Genomic DNA, 12351 nt, shown 5'->3' on the forward strand with positions numbered 1-12351 from the left:
GACGCTTAACCGACTGCGCCACCCAGGCGCCCCTCATATATGGCATTTTAGAATGTGCTTGGTAGTTTTATTATTACAAGTATTTTAATAATTCAAATTGTCTGCATTATAGGAAAGTATGAATTATACACTAATAAACTTTGTGCTGATATTTAGCCCTGTGAATCTTCTGTCCTCTGGGTCTTTGGTTTTTGCTTAAAATAATTAGAATTTTCCCCAGAGGTAGGGGAAAGTAATCTAAGGAGGAATATCATAGTATCATTAGTAATCACTAGTTTATTGAGTTTATTTGTAATAGTTTTACTCGTTGAAAAATTGCAGAGTTTGAATTTCTCTTATATTTTAGAAGTTTGGAATTAAGTTTCTGTAAATGAACTTGGTGATTTCTGTTTATGTTTTCTATTGCTTTTTTACTGGGTAATTTTGAAAAGATTTCTTGTCATCTTATCTCTCTATTAGCTTTTGTAAGGCAAAATAACTGTAAAGGAGTTGATTTAAACTAGATGGCTCTGGGATACTTTTTAAACTAATAGGTACTTACTTTCTTGATAAAGTTTAATGGATTATTGTGTAATCACATTTTTTTATTTGTAAAAAATTTAGTTACGACAAGTTCTGGAACATTTGTCTCAGCAAAGTGAAAGCCAGTACCTGAAGATTCTAACAAGCCTTGCTGAAGTTGCCACAACAAATGGCCATAAACTGCTTAGGTAAGTGTTTCAAAATATAAGCAAATCAATAGGCAGCAGAATCTGTCAGCTTTGTCTCCTTTCAGGCTTTTCTGGGAATAGTTTATTTGGTTGGATGTTTTTGTCAGTGGTAAGATGTTCTAAAATTTTGCTGACTTATTATTGTTTTGTTTTAACGGACCAGAGCAATCAACTATTACTGGGAAATTTTAGTCTCTCTAGGTGAAGAAAAATAGGGACTTACTTTGGATTTGGATAGGTTTCTAAAATTTTATAAAATGATAGGTTAGTCATCTAAGTAAAATATACATGAAGAAGAATCAAGGAAATTTAGGAGTCTTTTGTTGTTGTTGTTCCTCCCCCAAGAAAATAGTTTGGCAATCAAATCGTGATCTCTAATTTATAGAACTCTGGGTACAGGCTACTGTTCAGGGTCTCAGCATACCTTCATGATTCCTTACAAAGTGTTTGCCCTAAACTGTCCCCCTCTGTTCAGTTCTTTATTCTTTCCAAAAGACGCTATGGTTTTAATGGCCGATTTTTATGTTCTTGGAGGTAATGCCTTTATATTACTTGCATTTCTATATATGCCTTTTCCTGCAACTTTACATTATTGTATATGGTTAGCTGCCCCAAATAGGAACAAACAGCCACTTAGAAATGGTTAATGTATTCTTTCTTAGCTTATAAATTTGGCCCACTTCTAATATGGATGCTTTTCCCTGGGTACTTTTCATTTCACTTCTCTTAGTACACCCAACTCTTAGAACAGGTCATGGTCTTATCTCTGTGGTCGCAACTGGAGTTTCCTCCTCCCAACTCCATGATATTTCTATATATCAGCTACATTGTCAAGTCCATTATGTTAGCCCCTTTCTGTCTTCCTTTGGGGTTTTCATATACTCAGACCAGAATCACACTCTAACATTTATGTAGAAGGATCTTTGCTAGGCCCCTTAAACTTCGTGGTACCAAGGTTACCCTCTTGTTTTCTTTTAGCCAGTAAGTCTTTCTTCAGTTCTACTCACTATACTATTTGCTAATTTTTTATAATTCAGTTTCTAACTTTGAGACTACTTAAGATTCTTTTTATGGGATTCATTGAATTTCACCTTTATATAATGTTCTCATTTTATTTAGTTGTTTCCATTAATCCATTTATTTGATGAGGGCTTTCTGTGATTCAGACATACTAAAGGCATGGCTCGGGAGTCTGCCAGACTCAGGTTTAAATCCAGATATCACTATTTACTGTGTGATCTCAGCAAGTGACTGTTTTGAGTTTCCCTTTTTCATATACCCATCCGTCTAATACATACTTTTGAGTGCCTACCATCCCCCCAGGCCATCTGGTAGGTGATTGTGAATAAAACAGACAAGATCTCTCCCTGTATTTAATTTACAGCCTAGTCAGGATTTTGTTTCCTTATTGGAAAATGGTAGTAAATATCTTCTTAATCAATTGTTGTAAAAATGCAATGATAAGATACTGTAAAGTGCCAAGCATAATGTTTGGCCCATAGTTGAGATGGTGATGATGATTATATAAATGGAAAATGCCAGAGATAATGATGATTATTTTAAACACCCTGTTTTCCTGTATTAGAAAAATGTCCTGTTTTTTTCTACCTAAATCTTTTGTCCTATTTGTTGCTTTTCCACAGTAATGAGAAGGCCTATGTTTTTAAATGTTTATGGTTTTATTTTAAGTTCACCTTTAATACTTACAACCAGACACTAAGCTAAGGAGCATTGAAAGACATTATTTTATTTAAACCTCACAATAATTTTGTTATTTAGGTAGTAATTTCCATTTTACATGGAAGAAAACTGAAGTTAGCAACTGACCAAGCTACTACATAGAAGAGTGAGGATTCCTATTCTCATTAATAGAGAGCAAATTCTGGGTTCCAATCTAGCTCTTAAAAGTAACCGGGAGAGGGGCACCTGGGTGGCTCAGTCGGTTGAGCGTCGGACTTCGGCTCAGGTCATGATGCCGCAGTTCGTAAGTTCAAGCCCTGCTTCAGATTCTGTGTCTCCCTCCCTCTGCCCCTTCCCCGCTCATGCTCTGTCTCTCTCTGTCTCTCAAAAATGAATAAACATTAAAAAAAAAAAAATTAAAAAAAAAAAAGTAACAGGGAGATGAGTGGAACAGAAGTACGGTAGGAAAAAGGGGGCCATGGCCAGAACGAGTTTTAAAACTGTTTTACTAAACTGCACTGCCTCACCACCTACAGTGCTACTTTTCAAATGCTCTATGAAATCTGCTAATTATGGCTATTTTGGGGCTCTAAGTATCTTTTTCTTCTATTTTTCTAAATGTTTATTCATTTTTGAGAGAGAGTGGGGAGGGGAAGAAAGGGGGACAGAGGATCTGAAGCAGGCTCTGCGCTAACAGCGGCAAGATCATGACCTGAGCCGAAATCTGACGTTCAGCCTACTGAGCCACCTGGGTACCCCTAAGTATCTTTTTCTTGAGATTGGTAGTGAGTATTGGTTATTAGAATTATATTAGAATTTATTGTGTTGTTTACTGTTTTGGGAAGTCTCGTGTTTCTCCTTTACTACCTTTACCTGACACTGTTACCACCCTCGCCAGTTGTGTGGGTTCTTCATTCCCCACACCAGGCAATTCTTTGAACACCAGCTGGTGTACAGCTTTTCTCAGCTTTGAAAACTATCCATCTAGAGACACATCAAGTCTCATAGGTTAAGGACTCTTTCTTACGAGACTGCTCCCACTTTCAGATGCCAATTCCAAGTAGTAAATCCCCAGGTTAGCCATAACTTCTGTCTGACTTCACTACAAATTAGAAGTTCTCATGACCTCCTTCCCCTTGGGTTTGGTTATTTTTTAGAACAGCTCACAGTATTCGGGGAAACACTTATTTAGATTTGCCAGTCTGTTAAAAGACACAATAAAGGATGCAGATGATCAGCCAGATGAAGAGATACAAAGAAAAAGGTATTGGAGGATCTCGAGCACAGGAACTTCTGTCCCCATGGAGTTGAGGGTGCCACCCTCCCAGTATGTGGACGTGTTCACTAATCTGGAAGTTCCCTGAACCCCATAGTTTTGGGCTTTTTGTGGAGGCTTTACCCTGTAGGCATGTTGATCAATAACTCCATTTCCAGTCCTTCTCCCCTCTCTGGATAACGTGGGGTGGGGCTGGAAATTCTAAGCTTCTAATCGTGGCTTAGTCTTTCTGGTGACCAGCCTCCATCCAGGAGCCCACTAAGATTCACTTCAGTAGAACAAAAGACAACTGCTGTCACCCAGGAAATGACAAGAGATTTAGGAACTCTGTATCAGGAACAGCAGTCAAAGACCAAATATTAGAACAAAAGATGTTCCTAGTGCTCTTATCACTTAGGAAATTATGAGGGTTTTAGGAGCTTTGTACCAGGAACCCGGGGTAGAGACCAATATATATGTTTTCTATTGCCTCAGAGCTGCCAAGGTAGAATAAGAGGGTCTCAAATACAAATTACTCCCTCCTGAGGGTTTATGTTTCATGGTACTTTTGCAAATTGTCTCCCTTTTGTTCATTAATTTATAAATCATTTTATGCTTCTTAACCCACAATGGGATATAATTTTGGCCGCTTTAATAGAAATTTTAATTAAGAAAACTGATTCAAATATATATTTAGTGACAATTGAGATGTTAATTAGCTTACTTTTGAAAAAATGGATAGCCTTTTGTCTAACCAATTCTGGGAATATTTACTAAAGATAATAAATATGTACTTAAAAAAATTTTTTAATGTTTTTTTAAAATTTATTTTTGAGAGAGCGAGAAAGAGAGAGAGGGAGGGAGGGAGGGAGACACAGAATCTGAAGCAGGCTCCAGACTCAAGAGTGTCAGTACAGAGCCCGACACAGGGCTCGAACTCACAAACCGCAAGATCATGACCTGAGCCAAAGTTGGACACTCAACCAACTGAGCCACCCGGGTGCTCCTGGATAATATTTATTTGCAGTCCCTTTTGCACATAATGTGTTTGACTAAATAAGTGAATTATCTTACTTTCTGTATACTTATGATTAAAGATAGTTATCAATGTGCAAATGAACAGAGAAATCACAGCTGTTTGCTTAGTAAGACATTGAATGAAAGTATACTTTCACATATAAACCAAAGGTAAGTTCATTGATAGGGCCTTGATTTAGGAAACTAATGTTAAAACTTTTATATTGAGACCTTATGGCTTGAGAAGAAATTATCATTTTATGATCAAGTGGAGAAAGATATGATGAAGTTTAGATTTTGTGATATTTTTGTATAATACTAAAGATATTTCACTTGTTGTAAAGTGAAAAATAACGTTTTTTAAATCAATGATTCAGCTTGGAAGAATTTTAAACTGGTTATAGTAATATAAAATTATTAGATAGTGTTTATAATTGAGAGTCATATTCAGATTCCATTGTTCAGAAAATACTTAAGTCATGAAATGTTTCCTAGATCAGTTATTTAAATATTTAAATGTATGGTAATTTTGCAGAGGAAAGTCAAATTCACCTCTTTCTCATAGAAAAATTTGAGAGTCATCCATAGTTAACTTTTCCAATACTCACAACACAATAAAAGAAGGAAGTAGTTTCAGCCAAACTACATTTCTGTTTTGTCAGTCTCAACAATCTTATGATATAAAATTAGAAACACTTCATAAAGACAAATACATAAAAATCAATACAAAGTTACTAAAACAAAAAATTTTGTTAATATGATGTAGGTATCCCAGTTCAATACAGTATGGATAGCAGTAACTGTCATATTTTACTAACAGTTGTAACTGATAGCTAATTTTTATTGAATATTTTTAACAATTTAATAATTCTTAGAATGAGAAACAATATGAATATTGAAGTGAAAATGTCAGGAAATTTTGGGTTCACATGTCACCAGCAGAGAAAATACGCTCTAGTTGGCACTTACACACTGGAATTCTTAGAAGTAGGCTTTTGCTATTTCCACATCACTTATGCATTTTATTTATTTTATTTTGTTTTTAAGTTTGTTTATTTATTTTGAGAGAGAGAGTGGGGGAGGGGCAGAAGGAGACGGAGAGACAGAATCCCAAGCAGGCTCTGCACTGCCAGCACGGAGCCCAACACGGGGCTTAAACCCAAGAACCGTGAGGTCTTGACCTGAGCCGAAACCAAGAGTCGGACGCTTAATCAGCTGAGCCACCCACTCACCCTGCTAATCCTTTTAATTATTATTATTGACGTATAGTTGACATTACAATGTTGTGTAAATTTCAGGTGTATAACATAGTCATTCAACAATTCCATGTTACTCAGGGCTCAACATGATATGTATAGTTACTATATGTCACCATACAGTGTTATTACAGTATTATTGAGTATATTCCCTATGCTGTACTTTTCATCTCCTTGACTTTTCATCTCTATGAGCTGGGTAAAATACACTTGGGAGAATTTAGGGTAAGCTATGATAATTAATATATACAATCATAACCATTCTGCCCAAAAGTTTATGTAACTCTTTACTCTGCTTTTGTGCTACCATTAAAATACAAGATAACTGATGTTAGAGATTCCAAATTAAACAACCCCCTGAACAACAACAAAAAACTTTTTTTTTTTTTTTTAAAGATCTGCCACTAGTTTCAATACAGATTTAGCCTAACTCCTACAATTTCTCTATGGAAGAATAGTTGATTGATATTTGTAATGATGAACAATTCCCAGGCACTATAAAATTATGAAGGGCTTTTTGATTTGTCAAAGAAGGTTTATATTATATTCAGTATTGTTGTGTTAATTGGATTTGAGTTCTTTTTTTCTTCACAGTGGTGTGTATATCCTATATTTATGTAGAGTCATAAGACTACTAAGACTACCATTAGAGAACTGCCTTGATGCTGATATTAAGTTTAAGGTTATTCAATTTGTAAGTGTTCTGCTATATGTGAACAATTGGTTACTATTCTGGGGTGAGGAGGGGAAATGAGGTTATGGATAGAGTAGAAAGTTCAGCTTCTACAATAGAGTTGTAGGTTGACTTGAGAACATAATCAACATTTCTATTTCTCTGTGAAATGTCCTCAGAATTCCTAAGAGTCCGTTTAATTTATAAATATACTTTTGGAAGTGAAAGTTAGAGATTGCTTAAAGTTGATGCCTCAAGAAACCAACTGTTGGTGCTTTCCTTCATATTTGTGCTTTGATTATTGGTTCTATTCTGGTTGCTTAAACATTAATAATTCATTCATATGCAATCCAAATAATGTATAGCAACTTCCTATTAAACAAAGCATTCCATTCCCTATCACAATAGGAAGGAACTTCGCTAGTTATATTAGGAAACAGATGATTAATGTGATGAAAATGTTTTAAATTAAGTATTTTAAGATGTAATTTGTTTTATTCCACCTAACCTGTTCGTATTTTAACTTTTATTTTCAGCTTGTCTAGTAATTATGATGCTCAAATGAAGAGCCTTTTAAGGATTGTGAGGATATTTTGTCATGTCTTTCGAATTGGTCCATCCTCTCCCAGTAATGGAATCGATTTGGGCTACAATGGGAATAAAACTCCAAGAAGCCAGGTGTTCAAGGTCAGAAAAGTATATGATGTTGTTAATAACATAGACAAAAAAGAGATGAATGTGACAAAGCATGCATTCATTAGTCAGAAACCTCATAAACTAAGTTTGGTTCATACTCCTATCACATTTTAAGTTAGACACACATTTCTCCTTTCATCCCTGTGTAATCAACAGCAATTCTTAAGTGGTAAGCTTTCTGTATTTTTCTTACAAGTAACATTTTAATTCCATTAGTGTTGTATTCAAAGGGTAAAGATACTTAATACTTAAATCTACTTTTTTAAATTGGATTATAGGTTTTAAATGTAGCAATATGTAGCCATCATGCTTTTTAAAAAATTATTCAGAAGTAAAGAAAATAACTAGTTTTCTTTTTTTTCCTTGTGTCCATTTTTTTTTTAAGTTTTTATTTTAATTCCAGTTAGTTAACATACAGTATTATGTTAGTGTCAGGGGTACAATATAGTGATTCAGCAATTTCATACATCACCCAGTGCTCATCACAAGTGTCCTCCTTAATCCCCATCACCTGTATAACCCATTCCTTCTCCCCACTCCCTTCTGAAAATACCTAGTTTCTATTTAGAGGTTATTATTGCATATTTTCAGAAGGGAGTTAATGTGTGTGTCCATATATGTGTTTTAAAAGTAAGTTTACTTTCATTTCCTGTGTTTACTACCAATTAATTCCTGGGATCACTTCAAGGAAGAATCATTGAGATATTTTCTTTTCTCTTCTTAAAAATTAAAAAAAATATATATTTATTTATTTTGAGAGAGAGAGAGAGAGTACAAGCAGGGGAGGGACAGAGAGAGAGGGAGAGAGAAAGAGAATCCAAGCAGGCTCATCAAAGTCAGCGTAGAGCCTGATGCAGGTATCAATCTCATGAACTGTGAGATCATGACCTGAGCCAAAATCAAGAGTTAGATGCTTCACTGACTTAATCACCCCGGCACCCTGAGATATTTGCTTAAAATATTTGTATTGCTTCAGCTGCTTCCTGTAAGACCCAAGACAGTGTTGCTACCTAAGTTAAAGTACAATTTTATGAATTAAGCAAAATGAATGTGGCTATAATTGTTATTGTTAAGGCTTTTTTTTTCTTGAGGCGTATTTTTAAATAACTCAGATTTTGGACAAGTGTGTAACTTTATAACTTTTCATATTAGCTTTTTAAAGGTAACTTATCTTAAGAAATTTTCATGGTATAAAATTTGCTTTTGGGTTCATGAAGGTTTGTATTTCTTTAAATAGTCTTTTGAGTATAAATATAGGTTATCTATCCAAAAAGTCATATAAACATTTTTATTTGTCACTTTCTAAAAAAACTAGTTATGATTGACAGCTTTACTGTCTGTAAAATTTGAAGTAAAACTAATGACCAATGCTAAGTGATTCTTTTCTTACATGGAACTTTTTGGGCACTTACAAATAAGTGCTTTGTAAGCATTTTGACACTGGTGGATTTTAATAGCTAAAATAGGCACAATAGGCTTTTAGAAAGATGTGTGTAAGGGTCTTGCATCTGTTTGTGTTCTTCACTGTTTCTAAAGAGTTAGTGCAGAAAAGAGTTTTCATCTGTGTGTGTGTGTGTGTGTGTGTGTGTGTGTGTGTGTGTGTGAGAGAGAGAGAGAGAGAGAGAGAGAGTGAGAGAGGAGAGAGAGAGAGAGAGATTGATTGTTATTTTTTTCCTTTTTTTCCCCTATTGTGCCACCTCCTGGAAGAAGGCAGTTATACAACTTTTTGTAATTCAAATTTTGGCTTTTCATATACCACTTCTTCAATACTAGTTTGGAGTCATAAGTTACTATCTTTGTAAAATTTGAATCTAAATATTGATCCACTATTTTGTCAGTGTTATTTTAAGTGAGTTTTACTGCTTAAATAGTCACATTACATGCAGTTGTTCTTAATGTATTCTGGTATGGCTTGTGCTGATTTAATTTTCTGCTTATCCTTTCTACTTACCTATAATGATGAATAGAAAATCAAATCAGGTATAGATAAAGTCACTATTCTCCAAATTGGGTATAGATTATATTCACTATTGTCTGTTTTTTTTTTTTTTTTTTTGGTTAAAATTTGAGTCTGCCATGTGTTTGCTAATGATCAGAAAATAAGTATGTGTTAATTCGTAGCATCTCTATAGGAATTTTGTGCTTGATTTAAAATGTTAGTTTCCTATCTAGCCAGTCAATACTGGTATAACAGAGTAAAAAAGGGTATCCCTGGTTTTCTTTGAGCTTTTCTTTTGTGAAATCTAAACTCTGTTTTGATTATTATATCAATGACATATATATTACAAAAAGCTCTTTTTTTTCTATCTTATTTCATTTGTTAGTATCTTTTTTTAAGGGATTGTTTTATGCATCATTGACAACTGCTTTTGCCTTGACTGTTGTTTTTTTTTTTTTTTTTTTTTTAAATTTTGACCTTACACTTCGGTAAAACATTTTTATTACAAAACTACCTACGTTTTTAAAAACATTAAATGTTACTCTTAAAAATTTATTAGTCTCTTGACATATAATTTTATGAATTATATTTTATGACTGGAGGATGACAAAATGATGCCCTCCCACTTACAAGGATAAAAAATAGAAACTACATTGTCATCTATTTATATATAATCTTGTGTTCATTGTGGGGTGATTCAGAGTTGTAAAGATCATAACCATTTCCTGAGTTCCTGCAATGTTAGACTGGAAAATACCATTTTAATTTTTACCACATTTTGTCTAAGGTTGCCATTGATCCCTACTTTCCATTTCATTAACTAGGTACTCTAACATGTCACTTTATTGTTAGGATTAACTAATGGGTTTTCCATTACGAATGAGTGGGTTTATAGGCCATGTGGTTTTAGTAGGTGAAATTGTTTAACATCCTGTTAGTAGTTTTCTGATTTATCTTAGAAACCTTTTAAGTTAATCTTAACACTTAGCCATTTTTTCAGTGTTAAGAGATTTTTATCTAATGCCTTGGGAACTTCGGAGCATCTGAAGGAGAAGGTAGTTATGTTTATTGAAGCAGTGTGAACATGGGGAAGACAATTTAGACTTAGTGAATCTTGATATGCTCTTCTTTTGTGACTAGCAAACTGTGACTGTTAATACTTACATAGAATTGTAATTGGGAAAGTTTGGAAGCTGAGAATGATTGAGAAACTTTTAACTTCAAAATCTTACATTTTGGATTGTAACATTTGACATTGTCAAATTGAGAATAGTGAGACTATACTGTTAAATTTCTAGAGTGTATTTCAAGATACTATTAAAGAACTTAATTTAGTAATGCTTTCCTGTCAAATTCATATCTCACGTTGGTACATGGATCTTAAATTTTTAAAAAATTGTCCAGCAAGTTTGAGATTATATATTACAGCTTTGAAATAGAACTTAAAATGTTTTGAAAATTATGTATGATTGTCAATAATGTGAAATGAAGCAATATTTCATAATGGCGAGATTTGCTAATGTTTTCCATAGTCATTGGCTCATTTTTCAGTAAAAGTTGATATATATACGGTGCTTTATATCTTTATTTTTTTGGTGCTTTGTGTCTTAGCTAATGTTTTTATCATTATTATTTATGAATATAGAAAGCATCATAGATAAGGCTTGAAATTGTTTATTTTTAATTTTAAAAATTTATTTTAATCCTTTTTATCTGTGGCTAGTACCACAGTTAGAAATTAAAGTTATTTTCACAGTACTTTTTTTGTTGTTGAGGCATGAACTTTGTGAACAGATCTTCAAAGGAAAACTCTGTAGGTAAAAATACCTTGAGGTTGGGATTTAGTTTTAATACATATGTGAATGAAGAAAAAAAAGATACGAAAAAGAGAAGAGTAAAGAAAGGCCTAAGATGACGTACTACTTCTTTTTTCTCCTCATTCTGTTTTAATTTTTGCTGTGTTCCTTTATTGAAACTCTTTTTAGACTATCATTTTTACACAGATATGGGCTTTAAAAATTATTTCTGGGGGCACCTGGGTGGCTCAGTCGGTTAAGCGGCCGACTTCGGCTCAGGTCATGATCTCACAGTCTGTGAATTCGAGCCCCGCGTCGGGCTCTGTGCTGACAGCTCAGAGCGTGGAGCCTGCTTCAGATTCTGTGTCTCCCTCTCTCTCTGACCCTCCCTCGTTCATGCTCTGTCTCTCTCTGTCTCAAAAATAAATAAACATTAAAAAATTAAAAAAAAATTATTTCTGGATTATTCAAAACTTGCCTTTAATTTTTATACATTGTCAGTATTTAAAAATAGGATTGTTGGGTGCCTGAGCGGCTCAGTCAGTTAAACGTCCAACTCATGATCTCAGCTCAGGTCTTGAGCTCAGGGTTGTGAGTTTGAACCCCTCTTTGGGCTCCATGCTGGGTGTGGAACCTACATGAAAAAAAAAAAAAAAGGAGAGAAAGAAAAAAATGGGATTGTTGCTGGTTGTTGCTGGTTCAGGCTCAGTGCTCTCATCTGTGTGAGCAGCAGGTATCATTTCTTGCCTTAGGCTTCATCTCTATCCAGTGTGTTGTTTTTCTAGGTTTCAGTCCTCATTTAGAGGCCAATTATTCCTTTTGCCTTTTGTTTCAAGAAGTTTTACATTACCACCTGTTCTTTCTATTTTGGAAGTTCATTTTGTGATGTAAAGCTAAAAGTTTTACTGACATAAAATGTTCTTTTTTCATTCTTTACAGCAGGTTTGATGTTTTGCTCACGAGAATTAAGCATTTTCTGTGCAGGTATCATGTCAGTGTGTATGGCAGCTGGTGCCTCTTACCCTTCCTTTGAAGCAGCTCAGGCATCCTGAATCTTGCAGCTGCTACGCCTAACCATGGAAGAGCCCTCTTTGTTGGGGAGAGGGGTGCTTATTTCAACCTCAGAGAGTATAATCAGTTTCTCACTTTGCCTACCTGTTTATGTAGTATGTACTAACTAAATATTTGTTGAAAGAAGGGACTAGGTTTTTGTTGATGATAGGGGGAGCTTTTTTTGCTTTATTTTTTGTTTTCTGCTTTTTGGTTTAATGTTTAAGTGAAGACTTAAGCTTGATTTAATTATTTGCAAATCTAGTAAGTCAAATAAAT

At 34.3% G+C, this 12351-nt stretch overlaps 1 protein-coding gene across 4 annotated transcripts in view; it reads left to right on the top strand.

Annotated features, from left to right (window-relative positions):
- The window catches only part of HACE1 (HECT domain and ankyrin repeat containing E3 ubiquitin protein ligase 1), a 122666-nt gene that overhangs the window by 48569 nt on the left and 61746 nt on the right, over positions 1-12351 (top strand). For all 4 annotated transcript variants that reach the window (XM_047102212.1, XM_047102214.1, XM_047102213.1 and 1 more), the window contains 2 exons: positions 604-710; positions 7128-7278. In XM_047102212.1, the coding sequence (XP_046958168.1) occupies positions 604-710; positions 7128-7278 (258 nt within the window). The remainder of the gene's footprint in view (positions 1-603; positions 711-7127; positions 7279-12351) is intronic.

Source organism: Lynx rufus, unplaced genomic scaffold (genome assembly GCF_022079265.1).
Source record: "Lynx rufus isolate CCGP_SWC_20201006 ecotype Redwood Valley unplaced genomic scaffold, mLynRuf1.p SCAF_6, whole genome shotgun sequence".
NCBI classification, from domain to species: domain Eukaryota; kingdom Metazoa; phylum Chordata; class Mammalia; order Carnivora; family Felidae; genus Lynx; species Lynx rufus.